Here is a 13463-nt window from a genome sequence, read left to right on the forward strand (position 1 = left end):
CAACTACATACTGACTATAAGAAATTCACTTCAAAGGTCACTTGAAAAAGGATGGAAAAAGATATGCCATGCAAACATTAATGAAAAGAAGGCAGGAGTGGTTATACATAAACATCAGGTAGATGCAAAGAAAATTACCAGGGACAGAGAGGAACGTTTTATTTATTTATTTTATTTTTAAGTTTTTTTTTGAGATGGAGTCTCGCTCTCTTGCCCAGGCTGGGGTGCAGTGGCGCAATCTTGGCTCACAACAACCTCCGCCTCCCAGGTTCAAGCGATTCTCCTGTCTCAGCCTCCCGAGTAGCTGAGATTACAGGTGCACGCCACTATGCCTGGCCAATTTTTGTATTTTTAGTAGAGACGGGGTTTCACTTTGTTGGCCAGGCTGGTCTCGAACTCCTGACCTTGTGATCTGCCCGGCTTGGCCTCCCAAAGTGCTGGGATTACAGGTGTGAGCCGCCGTGCCCAGCCTTATTTATTTATTTATTTTGAGATGCAGTCTCGCTCTGTCTTCCAGGTGGGAGTGCAGTGGTATGATCTTGGCTCACTGCAACCTCTTCCTCCCGGGCTCAAGTGATTCTCCTGCTTCAGCCTCCCGAGTAGCTGGGATTGCAGGCGCCTGCCACCACACCCGGCTAATTTTTGTATTTTCATTTATTTATTTTTTTGAGATGGAGTCTCACTCTGTTGCACAGGGTGGAGTGCAGTGGTGCGATCTTGGCTCACTGCAACTGCCGCCTCCTGGGTTCAAGCGAGTCTCCTGTCTCAGACTCCTGAGTAGCTGGGACTACGGGCACGCGCCACCACGCCTCGCTAATTTTTGTATTTTTAGTTGAGACGGGATTTTGCCATGTTGGTCAGGCTGGTCTCGAACTCCTGACCTCAGGTGATCCACTTGCCTTGGTCTCCTAAAGTGCTGGGATTAGAGATGTGAGCTACCATGCCCGGCCTTTTATATTTTCAGTAGAGACAGTGTTTCGCCATGTTGGCCAGGCTGGTCTTGAACTCCTGACCTCAGGTGATCCACCTGCCTCAGTCTACCAAAGTGCTGGGATTACAGGCATGAGCCACTGCGCCTGGCCAGGGAGGAGCATTTTATAATGATTACAGAGTCAATTCATCAAGAAGGCAGACAGCAATCCTAAATATGTAAGCATCAAACAGCAGAGCTTCAAAATACGTGGAAAAAAGCTGACAGACTTGAAAGAAACAGACAAATCTACAATCATACATGGACACTTCAACATCCTCTGTCAACAACTGATGTAACAACTAGACTGGAAATCAGCATGAATATAAAATAACAACATCAACCAACAAGATAAAATTGACATTTACAGAACATTCCATCCAACAATAGCAGAATACAGCAGATCCTTGAATAACATCATTTCACTCAACATCATTTTGTTATAACAATGAAAAATAATGGATTCCCAGCTGGGGCCACTGTATGAAATTTACACATTCTCCTATGTCTGCATGAGTTCTCTCTGGGTACTCTGGTTTCTTCTTACATTCCAAAGATATGTACATTAGCTTAACTGGCACATCTAAATTGTGACAGTGTAAGTGTGGGTGGGTGTGTGTCCTATGATGAAATGGTGTCCTGACTAGGGTTGGGTCCCACCTTTCATCTTGAGCTGCTGAGGTAGGCTCTAGCCACTCATGACCCTGAACAGGAATAACTGGATAAGTAATAATCTTCCTTATTTTTATTACTTTCTCTTATTTATTTCAATGTTTAACATTATAAGTGTTTTGTCTTTATTTAGAAGTTTGGTGACGTTTTTGTGACTAGACATATGCTAAAGGAACTTAAACTCTTGTTTATATCTGTTAGCCTATGGTAAAATTGGTTTCTTGTATGTTGTTTTTGCTTAAAGTCACTGTTTCCAAGAACCTACTAACAAGGTTAAATGTGAGGATTTACTGTATACATTCTTTTCAAGTGGCCACAGAACATTCACCATGATAAACCATATCCTGGGCTACAAAATAACTAAAACAAATTGAAAAGAACTAAATTCATACAGAGTATGTAGAAGTGGAAAACAGTAATGGCTGAGAGGAGTAAGTGTAACTAACGATAAAGGGGTAGCAGGAAGGAGATCTTTAACAGTTCAGTATTTTTATTTTGGTTATGGTTACATAATCTATGCATATGATACAGTTTTATACACACACACACACACACACACACACACACATACACATATATTGTTTTAATGTCAATTCCCCAGTTCTGATACTGCAGCATATAAAATTGTAACCATTAGGGAAACTGGATAAAGGATGTGTGGGACTTCTCTGCACTACTTTTGCAACTTTCTGTGAATCTACAATTATTTCGAAATAAAAAGTTGGCCAGGCGCAGTGGCTCACACCTGTAATCCCAGCACTTTTGGAGGCTAAGGCAGGTGGATCACGAGGTCAGGAGTTCAAGACCAGCCTGGCCACGACGGTGAAACTCCGTCTCTACTAAAAATACGAAAAAATTAGCTTGGGTGTGGTGGCGGGCGCCTGTAATCCCAACTAGCCGGGAGGCTGAGGCAGAGAATTGCTTGAACTCGGGAGGCTGAGGTTGCAGTGAGCCAAGATCGTGCCACTGCACTCCAGCCTGGGCGACAGAGCAAGACTACATCTAAAAAAAAATAAATAAAATTAAAAAAATTAAAATAAATAAAAAGTTAAAAAATTTACTTCTTTCAGCTAGGTAAGGTGGCTCATGGCTGTAATCTTAGCACTTTGGGAGGCTGAGGTGGGCAGATCACTTGAGGTCAGGAGTTCGAGACCAGCCTGGCTAACATGGTGAAACCCTGTCTTTACTAAAAATACAAAAATTAGCCAGGCATAGTGGCGGGCGCCTGTAACCCCAGCTACTCAGGAGGCCGAGGCATAAGAATTGCTTGAACCCAGGAGATGGAGGTTGCAGTGAGCCGAGATCGTGCCACTGCACTCCAGCCTGGGCGACAGAGCAAGCCTCAGTCTTAAAAAAAAAAAAAATTTACTTCTTTCTCAGGAAGCCATGGGAGTGTATGAACCATCAAGATATTAGCGTAAACTATGAAAAAGAAAGACACAGAATCCAGGAAAAAGAGAAACCAACACAGAAAAGACATGAAAAAAATTTCCAGGTAAACACAAAGAGAAATTCTATTACAATAGTTACGCAGCATCCTTAAGACATCAACCTGTTCCTATTGGGACAGAAAGTTAGAAGACTCCAAGAGTGACTGCAGAGGGAAATAATGAAGGAGGAGGAGACAAAGATCATATGATAGGTTTGAATTTGTAGAAAAATTATTTTACACAGCTTATTGGAGAGAGTGGTCTGACTTGGTCAAATAGTTAAAGAAACAAAACAAAACAAGAAAACCCCCATACCATTTTATAATCCAAAATCCTTGGAAGGTATGGACAAATGTCTTAATTAACAGTTGCTTTAACAGGTGGAGGGATCACTAGCTGGGAATGAAGGACAAAAAAAAAAAAAAAACTTAAAAAACACTGATGTGTACCAAAGATGAACTTTATGTTATTTCACATTTCTGTCTAGATTGATTAGCCTTGCATGTGCTAAAGTCAACTAAATGTCATCCTGGCCAAGTGTGTCATAGATTGGTGACCCTCACAATGCCTTATAGAGCCTCTCAAAACACTGCTTCCAGGCTATGACTTTTGGACCTTGCCAGTAGCTCAGAGAGTGGATTTACTTACTGACATGTCCATTCCATGAAGTCTTCGTGTTTCCTGAACCATTACAGTCTCTAGTATTTTATAATACAAAATTTCTGCCAGCTTTAGTCTGTTTACAGCAAAGTCTATCAGGGAAATACAGAGAAAACATGTGTTAATGAATTTTAGTTGTTAAGGACTGAAAAGCAAAAATTATATATAAACTTAAATCTGATACATTAAGAATAGCAGGGCAGGCCGGAACGGTGGTTCACGCCTGTAATCCTAGCACTTTGGGAGGCCTAGGCAAACAGATCACCTGAGGTCCGGAGTCTGAGACCAGCCTGACCAACTCGGTGAAACTCCGTCTCTACTAAAAATACAAAATTAGCCGGTGTGGTGGTGGGTCCCTGTAATAGCAGCTACTTGGGAGGCTGAGGCAGGAGAATCGTTTGAACCTGGGAGGAGGAGGTTACAGTGAGTCGAGATCGTGCCACTGCACTCCAGCCTGGGCAACTGGGTCTCAAAAAAAAAAAAAAAAAAAAGAAATAAGAATAATGGGAGAGGAAAAACCGTGAATTTCTAATTTTGGGGGATTACTTATTTTCAATGCTATGCCAACTTTAGTTTTCTTTTCTTACCTATGTGAGATCCTGGCTGTTCATCTGTTGATTGAGTATAGTGTTGACAGAAAGTCTCTCCTATTCCTTTTAGTATTTTCATAATGTTTTCCATAGGATTACGCACACAAGATCTACAAAATACAAGAGGAACCTAATTACCAAACCAAACAAAACAAAAACAAAAACAAACAAACAAAAAAGACTCCACACCAGAATACTAACATGCCTTCTTCTTCCTTTTTTTTTTGAGACAGAGTCTTGCTCTGTCACCCAGGCTGGAGTGCAGTGGTGCGATCTCAGCTCACTGCAACCTCTTCCTCCAGGGTTCAAGCAATTCTCCCGTCTCAACCTCCCAAGCAGCTGGGATTATAGGCGCGCACCACAACACCTGGCTAATTTTTGTAGTTTTAGTAGAGATGGGGTTTTACCATGTTGCCCAAGCTGGTCTAGATCTCTTAACTTTGTGATCCACCCACCTCAGCGTCCCAAAATGCTGGGATTACAGGCATGAGCCACCATGCCCGGCCAACATGCCTTCTTTCAAGAATTGGTTTTTAGTAGCCAAAATTGTATTCTCAGTTGGAAATCTACATATATAAACAAAGCTTTATATGATAAAATATTTTAACACGTAAAATTACATAATAAAAATACAGATTGTATACACATGTAATAAAACTTTGCTGCTGTAAGTTTGACTATACTATGTACCTTATATGAGTGGAATCATGCAGTATTTTGTCTTTTTGTGATTGACTAACTTCACTTAACATAATGTACTAAAGGTTCGTCCATGTTGTAGCAAATAGCAGGATTTCCTTCTTTTATAAGGCTGAATAATATTCCATCTCATATCTATATCTCTGTCTATCTATCTATCTATCTATCTACACACACACACATACACCCACAGCATTTTCTTTCTCTATCGATGGACACTTAAGGTGTTTCCACATCTTGGCTATTGGGAATAATGCTGCAGTTAACATGATGTGCAAATATCCCTTTGAGATGCTGTTTTTAATTCTTTTGGATGTATAACCAGAAGTGGTATTGCTGAGTCATATGGTAGTTCTATTTTTAATTTTTTGAGGAACCTCCGTACTGTTTTCCATAGTGGCTGCACCACTTTACAATTCTACCAACAGTGTGTAAGGGTCCCAATTTCTCCACATCCTTACCAACACCTGCTATTTTGGGTTTTTTGGGGTGATGAGTGGGAAGTGGCTATGCTGATATGTGAGGTATTATCTCATTGTGATTTTGATTTGCAACTCCCTGATTAGTGATACCAAATATTTTTTCATATGCTTTTGGTCAGTTGCATATATTCTTTGGAGAAATATCTGCTCAATCCTTTATACATTTTTAAATTGAGTTATTTGTTGTTCTTGAGTTTCAGGAGTTCTTTACATATTCTGAGTATGAACCCCTTATCTAATATATGGTTTACAATTACTTTTCCCATTCTATAGGTTGTTTTTTACTCTGTTGATTGTTTTCTTTGCTATATTAAAGCTTTTAGGTTTGAGGCCGGGCGTGGTGGCTCACACCTATATTCCCAGCACTTCGGGAGGCCAAGGTGGGTGGATCACTTGAGGCCAGGAGTTGGAGACCGGCCTGGCCAACATGGTGAAACCTTTCTCTACTAAAAATACAAAAATTGGCCAGGCCTGGTGGCTAACGCCTGTTGTAATCCCAGCACTTTGGGAGGCCAAGGTGGGTGGATCACCTGAGGTCAGGAGTTCAAGACCAGCCTGACCAATATGGTAAAACCCCGTCTCTACTAAATACAAAAAATTAGCTGGGCGTGGTGGTGCATGCCTGTCATCCCAGCTACTCGGGAGGCTGAGGCAGGAGAATCGATTGAACCTGGGAGGCGGAGGTTGCAGATCGGGCCATTGTACTCCAGCCTGGGCAACAAGGGCGAAACTCTGTCTCAAAAAAAAAAAAAAAAAAAAAAAAAAAAAAAAGCCTATTCCAGGGTTCACTATTCCTAGTCAGGGACGTCTATTTATATGAGGATCTCTCCCCAAATCATCATGGAATGTTGGAAAATGGCAGCCCTTGGCTCATGCCTGTAATCCCAACACTTTGGGAGGCTGAAGCAGGTGGCTCATGAGGTCAGGAGATCGAGACCATCCTGGCCAACATGGTGAAACCCTATCTCTACTAAAAATACAAAAATTAGCTGGGCATGGTGGCAGGCGCCTGTAGTCCCAGCTACTTGGAGGCTGAGGCAGGAGAACTGCTTGAACCTGGGAGGCGGAGGTTGCAGTGAGCTGAGATCACGTCATTGCAGTCCAGCCTGGTGATAGAGCAAGACTCCGTCTCAAAAAAAAAAAAACAAAAAAAAGAAAGAAAGAAAGAAAGAAACAATGACCAGGTTTCATTTGTTTTGTTTTTTTTGTTTTTTGTAGAGATGAGGTGTCACTATGTTGCCCGGGCTAGTCTCAAACTCCTGAGCTCAAGCAATACACCCACCCTGGCCTCTCAAAGTCCTGGGATTACAGATACGTGCCATTGCACCTGGCCTCTAATATGGATATCTTAACAATATTAAGTCTTCCAGTCCACAAACACAGATGTCTTTCCTTTTTTTTTTTTTTTTGAGATAGGGTCTCGCTCTGTTGCCCAGGCTAGAGTACAATGGTGTGATCATGGCTGAGCTCAAGCGATTCTCCCATCTCAGACTCCCAAGTAGCTGGAATGCATATCACCATGACTAATTTTTAAATTTTTTTCTGTAGAGACAGGGTCTCATCATGTTGCTCAGGCTGGTCTTAAACTCCTGGGCTCAACTGAACCTCTCGCCTCAGCCTCCCAAAGTGCTACAATTACAGGCATAGGCCACAACACCCAGCGTTTCCATTTATTTGTGTCTAGATTTTGTTTCTTTTGCATTCTATACTTCCCTCTTTTTCCTTATTGACGTATTTGTATAGTTGCTTTGTCACTGCTTTTCAACTTATTCATGTTTGAACAGTAGTTCGATCCAGATCTATTTACTCAAATGATATGGAAGGTAGATCCGTGACAGTCTTCCTACTTTACTGGCAGTATGCTTTTCTTCTGAGCTATTTCTGAGGCTGGAGATTGTTCTGTCTACTTTCTTGTATGCTGAAGGTTTGAGGAATGGGGGAGAGCTCAGCTATGTTCTGCTTTTCTTGGAGGACCAGGGCTTCACTTTGTCTTCTGAGATTTAGTTAAATACGTCTATTCCAGGGTTCACTATTCCTAGTCAGGGACGTCTAGGTATATGAGGATCTCTCCCCAAATCATCATGGAATGTTGGAAAATGGCAGCCCTTGGGAGTTGTTCTGCTGGGATCCTGCTGGTGGTACATACAGACTTTCAATTGGGAAGGTTTATATGACTTTTTATCTGTCTGCCTACTCCCCCATTTGTTTCTCTCCAAATCTGAAGTATTGATGAGAATTCTCAAGATCTATCACTATACCCTCTTTCTCCAACACTGCTTAGGGATGGGAATACCAGAATCATCAATTTTCTTTTTGATCTCTACTTTGGAAATTTATGTCATGAAATCATCTCTCTCTCCTCATTTGGTTGCCACTGACAAATATTTTGCTGGTTTTTACTATTCTCTTATTTTATTAGGTATTAGGAAAGAAGGTTCCTGATCTGGCTTCATTCTACCATCTTTACCAGGAATCATGCTTCCTTAAAAAAGAAAAAAAAAACTGTATAAAATTCCATTTTATGGGCTGGGCGCGGTGGCTCACGCCTGTAATCCCAGCACTTTGGGAGGCCGAGGTGGGCGGATCATCTGAGGTCGGGAGTTTGAGACCAGCCTGACCAACACAGAGAAACCCTGTCTCTACTAAAAATACAAAATTAGCCGGGTGTGATGGCACATGCCTGTAATCCCAGCTACTCGGGAGGCTGAGGCAGGAGAATCACTTGGACCCGGGAGGTGGAGGTTGCAGTGAGCCGAGATCATGCCATTGCACTCCAGCCTGGGCAACAAGAGCGAAATTCTGCCTCAAAATAAATAAATAAATCCATTTTTATGGCTGTACCACCAATATGCAATTAGTCCCCTATCTAATGGACACTTAGAATGGCCCCATTTAAAGTTAATGTATGTCCTTATACAGGTGATCTTTAGAAACAAACGAAAATAAAAATAAATTAAAGTCAATGTAAAATCAAAACATGCATAACTCAGGGGTAGTTACAAGAGTGAAATATCAGTGTTAAATAATCTTTAAGGTACACTTATCTCTAAAAGTCTATACTCCCATGAAATAACATTATATATAATTTTTTTAAGAGACAAGGTTGGCCTGGCATGGTCGCTCATGCCTGTAATCCCAGCATTTTGGGAGGCCAAGGCAGTTGGATCACTTGAGCTCAGAAGTTCAAGACCAGCCTGAGCAACATGGCAAAACCCTGTCTCTACAAAAAATATAAAAAATTAGACATGGTGGCTTGCACCTGTAGTTCCAGCTACTTGGGGGACTGAGGTGGGAGAGTTGCTTGAGCCCAGGAGGTGGAGGCTGCAGTGAGCTGTGATTGCGGCACTGCACTCCAGCCTGGGAGACATAGCGAGACTCTGTCTGAAAAAAAAAAAGAAAAAAGGGAGAGATAAGGTCTCCCTATCTTGGCCAAGCTGGAATTAGTCTCACTATGTTGGCCAAACTAGCTTCCCAAGTAGCTGGGACTACAGGTGTTTGCCACTGTGCCTGACTGTTATACATAATTTTTAATAGGTACTTCAATATGGTTTTAGGTCAATATATTTTGTGATTGAAATGGTATAGTAAAACTTGCCAGATGAACATCCACTATCTTGAGAATTCTGAATATACTAAAAATAGAATGGAATAAGAAATCTAATTTTAAAAAGACATTTGGAAAAATAACAGTATTGTACATACTCAAAAATATTTATAAGTTGGTCACTTGGTGAATTTTTCAGACCAGCCACAATACTCTGTAACCGGCTCACACTTTGGGTGGCTGATGCAACAGGAGTAATGACTGCTTCTTTTTCTCGTAAATATCTCCGTCCGGTCAGTGGGGTAGAAGGTGCAAATGACCTTTTCTGTCAGAAAAGAAAAATCCGTGAGTTTTTAAAAGTTACCATCTTCTTTATTATGTGTTTAATTCAGTGCATATACCATCTTCTCTATTCATGTCTATAATATCCATGAAATTTTTAGCAATACTATGCTAATAACATCCTTATATTTGAATAACACTTTTTTAAAGCACTTTCTACGTATAATTTCATTTAATCTTCACACCATTGATTTGAAAGACAATGTATACATACTTGAATTTTATATATGAGGAAATAGGAACAGAGAAATTAAAAAACTTATTTCAGTTGACAAAGTGAATGGTAAAGCTTGGACTAAAACTTAGGTTTTACTATGTTCTAGACAAGTGAATTTTCCATTAGATCTCTTCCTCCAACCCATTTTACACATAAATACAGAGTTAAGCCTTGGCCATCAACAATCAAGTCCAGAGTTTTACGGCTGAAGTTACAGAAAAACACATAGTTTGTGTCATGGGTAGGAAAGCAAACCAAAATTTAAAGCAACGTAACAGAGGCTAAGTTGAAGCAAAGAAAGAACGGTAAGAAAGCAAAACTTCCTCTTCATGTCAAAAGACATATACTCTACTAATAAACCCAGTCATGCTGGGAAAATGGATATAAAATATGAATAATAAGAAATGAGGTAAAAATACTAAATGCCAGTTTTAAAAATTACCTTTTAAGGCTTTCATGAGAAATATGAATTAGTAGAAGAAGCTCAAGATTTAACTTGAAAGATGCTTCTGCTGTTAGTAGAATCACACACAGAGAGAAAAAGATCATTCAAGATTGAGGCCAGGCTAGGTTATATTACTTTTTCAAAGTGTTGTTGAAGGTTATACTCCACATTAGCCTGTGCTGTCAGTTTCCCTAATGGGGTGTCACGAGTGAACTTTCGAGGTGTTCCAATTTCCTCTTCTGCGTCTGCTCCCAAAAAGATCCTCTCATCAAAATCACCAACAGTTAGAACATACTCTTCATACTCCTTATTCACTGCTTTGCTGCAAAGAGATTATAAGCTGTAATACTAAGTTACACAATGGATTTATTTTGACTTGAAGATAGATTTAGTGTTTACAGCTTAGAAAACTTGACAACTTTCTAATTTTTATTAACTCTGCCCATCTAACAATATCAGAGGGTCCTACCTGATTATGGACATTCTTCACATTCATATACATAACCAATAAATTACTTTGAAAAGTGATTTATATACTTAATCTGAAAACTAGTTGAATCTAATTATGAAAATGGTTTCTGATCACTAAGGAAACAATAGTGGCTTTGAAATATGGCAGGTGCAGGTTGCAGTGAGCCAAGATTACACCACTGCACTCCAGCCTGGCAACAGAGCAAGACTCCGTCTCAAAAAAAAAAAATAATAAATAAATAAAATAAAGGGCCAGGCGCGGTGGCTCACGCCTGTAATCCCAGCACTTTGGGAGGCCAAAGCGGGCAGATCATGAGGTCAGGAGATCAAGACTATCCTGGCTAACAGGATAACAGATGGATAAACCCCATCTCTACTAAAAATACAAAAAATTAGCCGGGCATGGTGGTGGGCACCTGTAGTCCCAGCTACTTGGGAGGCTGAGGCAGGAGAATGGCGAGAACCCGGGAGGCGGAGCTTGCAGTGAGCTGAGATCGTGCCACTGCACTCCAGCCTGGGCGACAGAGCAAGACTCCGCCTCAAAAAAAAAAAATAGGGGCACTGCCAACATGTGATTAATGAAAGAATGTAAAATCAGATACAGAGTCATTGGGTCCGTTTATGAGTTTCTCAAGAGAGTAGCTGTTTTTTGTTTGTTTTTAAGACAGAGTCTCACTCTGTCACCCAGGCTGGAATGCAGTGGTGCAATCTTGGCTCACTACAGCCTCTACCTCCCAGGTTTAAGCAATTCTCCTGCCTTAGCCTCCTGGGTAGCTGGGACTACAGGCTTATGCCACCATGCCCAGATAGTTTTTGTACTTTCAGTAGAGACGGGGTTTCACCATGTTGGCCCGCCGTGGCCTCCCAAAGTACTAGGATTATAGGTGTGAGTCACTGCGAGCCTGGCTGAGTAGCTCTTTTAAATGCCAATTGGCTGCGTGTGGTGGGTCATGCCTGTAATCCTAGCACTTTGGGAGGCTATGGTGAGAGGATTGCTTGAGGCCAGGAATTCGAGACCGGCCTGGGCAACACAGTGAGATCCCATCTCTAAAAAAATAAAAATAAATACGTAAGTGTCAATGATTTTTTTTTTTTTTAATTGAGATGGAATCTCGCTCTGTCGCCTGGGCTGGAGTGCAATGGTGTGATCTGGGCTCACTGCAACCTCCGCCTCCTCGGTTCAAGTGATTCTCCTGCCTCAGTCTTCCAAGCAGCTGGGATTACAGGTGTGCGCCACTACACTCAGATAATTTTTGTATTTTTAGTAGAGATGGGGTTTCACCATGTTGGCCAGGCTGGTCTCAAACTCCTGACCTCAAGTGATCGGCCCTCCTCGGCCTCCCAAAGTGTTGGGATTACAGGCGTGAGCCACTATGCCCGGCCTCTTTTTTTTTTCTTTTTTTTTTTCTGGAAATAGGGTCTCACTCTGTCACCCAGACTGAAGTGCAGTGGTGCAATCATGGCTCACTGCAACCACAACCTTCCAGATTCAAACGATCCTCCCACCTCGGCCTCCCAAGTAGCTGGGACTACAGGCTCACACCACTACGTCCGGCTGATTTTTGTATTTTTTGTAGAGACAGGGTTTCACCATGTTGCCCAGGCTGGTCTCCAACCTTCTGAGCTCAAGCAATCTGCCTGCCTTGGCCTTCCAAAGTGCTGGGTTTGCAGGTGTGGGCCACCGTGCCTGGCCTTGATTTCTTAAAATAAATGTATTTAAAGCCAACAAGTCTTAGTGATAATACCCATTCAATGCCACTAAAGCAGAGAGAACTTGAATTTGGAGGTCTTACTTTGATATACTGTTATGCTTAACAAATTTCAACAAATCAACAAATACGACAGCTTGTGATAAGCCAGGCACCATTAGTACTAGAAATTTACCTATTATCAGTAAAACTTGAAAGGTCCAGGAGGCATTCTCCTTTTAATATCTGTGAAGAAAAAATTATTTTGGGACACCATATAATTAAGCATATTAATACACACACAAACATGAAATTTATCTAAATTTCCATATTGTTATAACACACACACAAAACAGAATTATTAAATATTTCTTTCAGACTAGGATAAACTATTTAGCATGCAAATAACATTTTTTTTTACTTTTTTTTGAAACAGGGTTTTGTTCTGTCACCAGGGCTGGAGTGCAGTGGTACAATCATGGCTCACTGCAGCCTCAGCCTGCCAAGTAGCTGGGAGTACAGGTGTGCACCACCATGCCCAACTAATTTTTGTATTGTTTGTAGAGACAAGGTTTTGCCATGTTGCCCAGGCTCGTCTGGAACTCTTGGGCTCAAGCAATCCACCTGCCTTGGCCTCCCAAAGTGTTGAGATTATAGGCGTGAGCCACCGCGCCCAGTCCCTGGGATCCTTTAAAAAAAGTTTACTTTGCTAGAGATGTTTAGCATACAGACAATGGGCCATAATATAGATATCTGAGGAACACAAGACTGAATACAAAAGTTTGTATAAAAGAAGAAGAAACCAGTAAGGGAAGAATTTATGCTTAAAGAAAAATGTCATAATATTTGAAAAGTGGGATCCATAATCCAAACCCTTCCTTTTACCAAAGAGAAATCTTGAGGCTTAACTACATTTAATGGCTCGACGTCGGGGAAATAAGAAATTGAAACCCAAAGGAACAAGCCAATTCATAAATGTAGAAATAGCTAAGTTAATTACTAAGGAGAGAATGTCCAGAATGCACACAGATAGCCTACAAGTGGCTACAAAACTATCATGGATTTTCTGCTCGATTTACTTGGAATTAAAACTGTGGTTGTTATACATCGTCCTACTTTTAGTCAACAGTCGGCAGTTATTCAAACTGTGGCAGTAAATTAGTCAGTTTATTCTGACCTCCTGTTTTTCCTAATTCTTTGTCAGCCCTACTCTGATGTTCTGTTCTTTACAATTCTTTATCAGTACCTCCTAC

General features: G+C 41.1%; 1 protein-coding gene across 1 annotated transcript in view; it reads right to left on the bottom strand.

Annotated features, from left to right (window-relative positions):
- RBL1 (RB transcriptional corepressor like 1) overlaps positions 1-13463 on the bottom strand; it is a 92893-nt gene that overhangs the window by 51409 nt on the left and 28021 nt on the right. Inside the window, exons 7-11 of the mRNA XM_002830276.6 lie at positions 12407-12456; positions 10187-10373; positions 9206-9372; positions 4320-4432; positions 3721-3824 (exon numbers count right to left, since the gene is read on the bottom strand). Of these exons, the coding sequence (XP_002830322.2) occupies positions 3721-3824; positions 4320-4432; positions 9206-9372; positions 10187-10373; positions 12407-12456 (621 nt within the window). The remainder of the gene's footprint in view (positions 1-3720; positions 3825-4319; positions 4433-9205; positions 9373-10186; positions 10374-12406; positions 12457-13463) is intronic.

Source organism: Pongo abelii, chromosome 21 (assembly GCF_028885655.2).
Source record: "Pongo abelii isolate AG06213 chromosome 21, NHGRI_mPonAbe1-v2.0_pri, whole genome shotgun sequence".
In the NCBI taxonomy this organism is placed as follows: Eukaryota; Metazoa; Chordata; class Mammalia; order Primates; family Hominidae; genus Pongo; species Pongo abelii.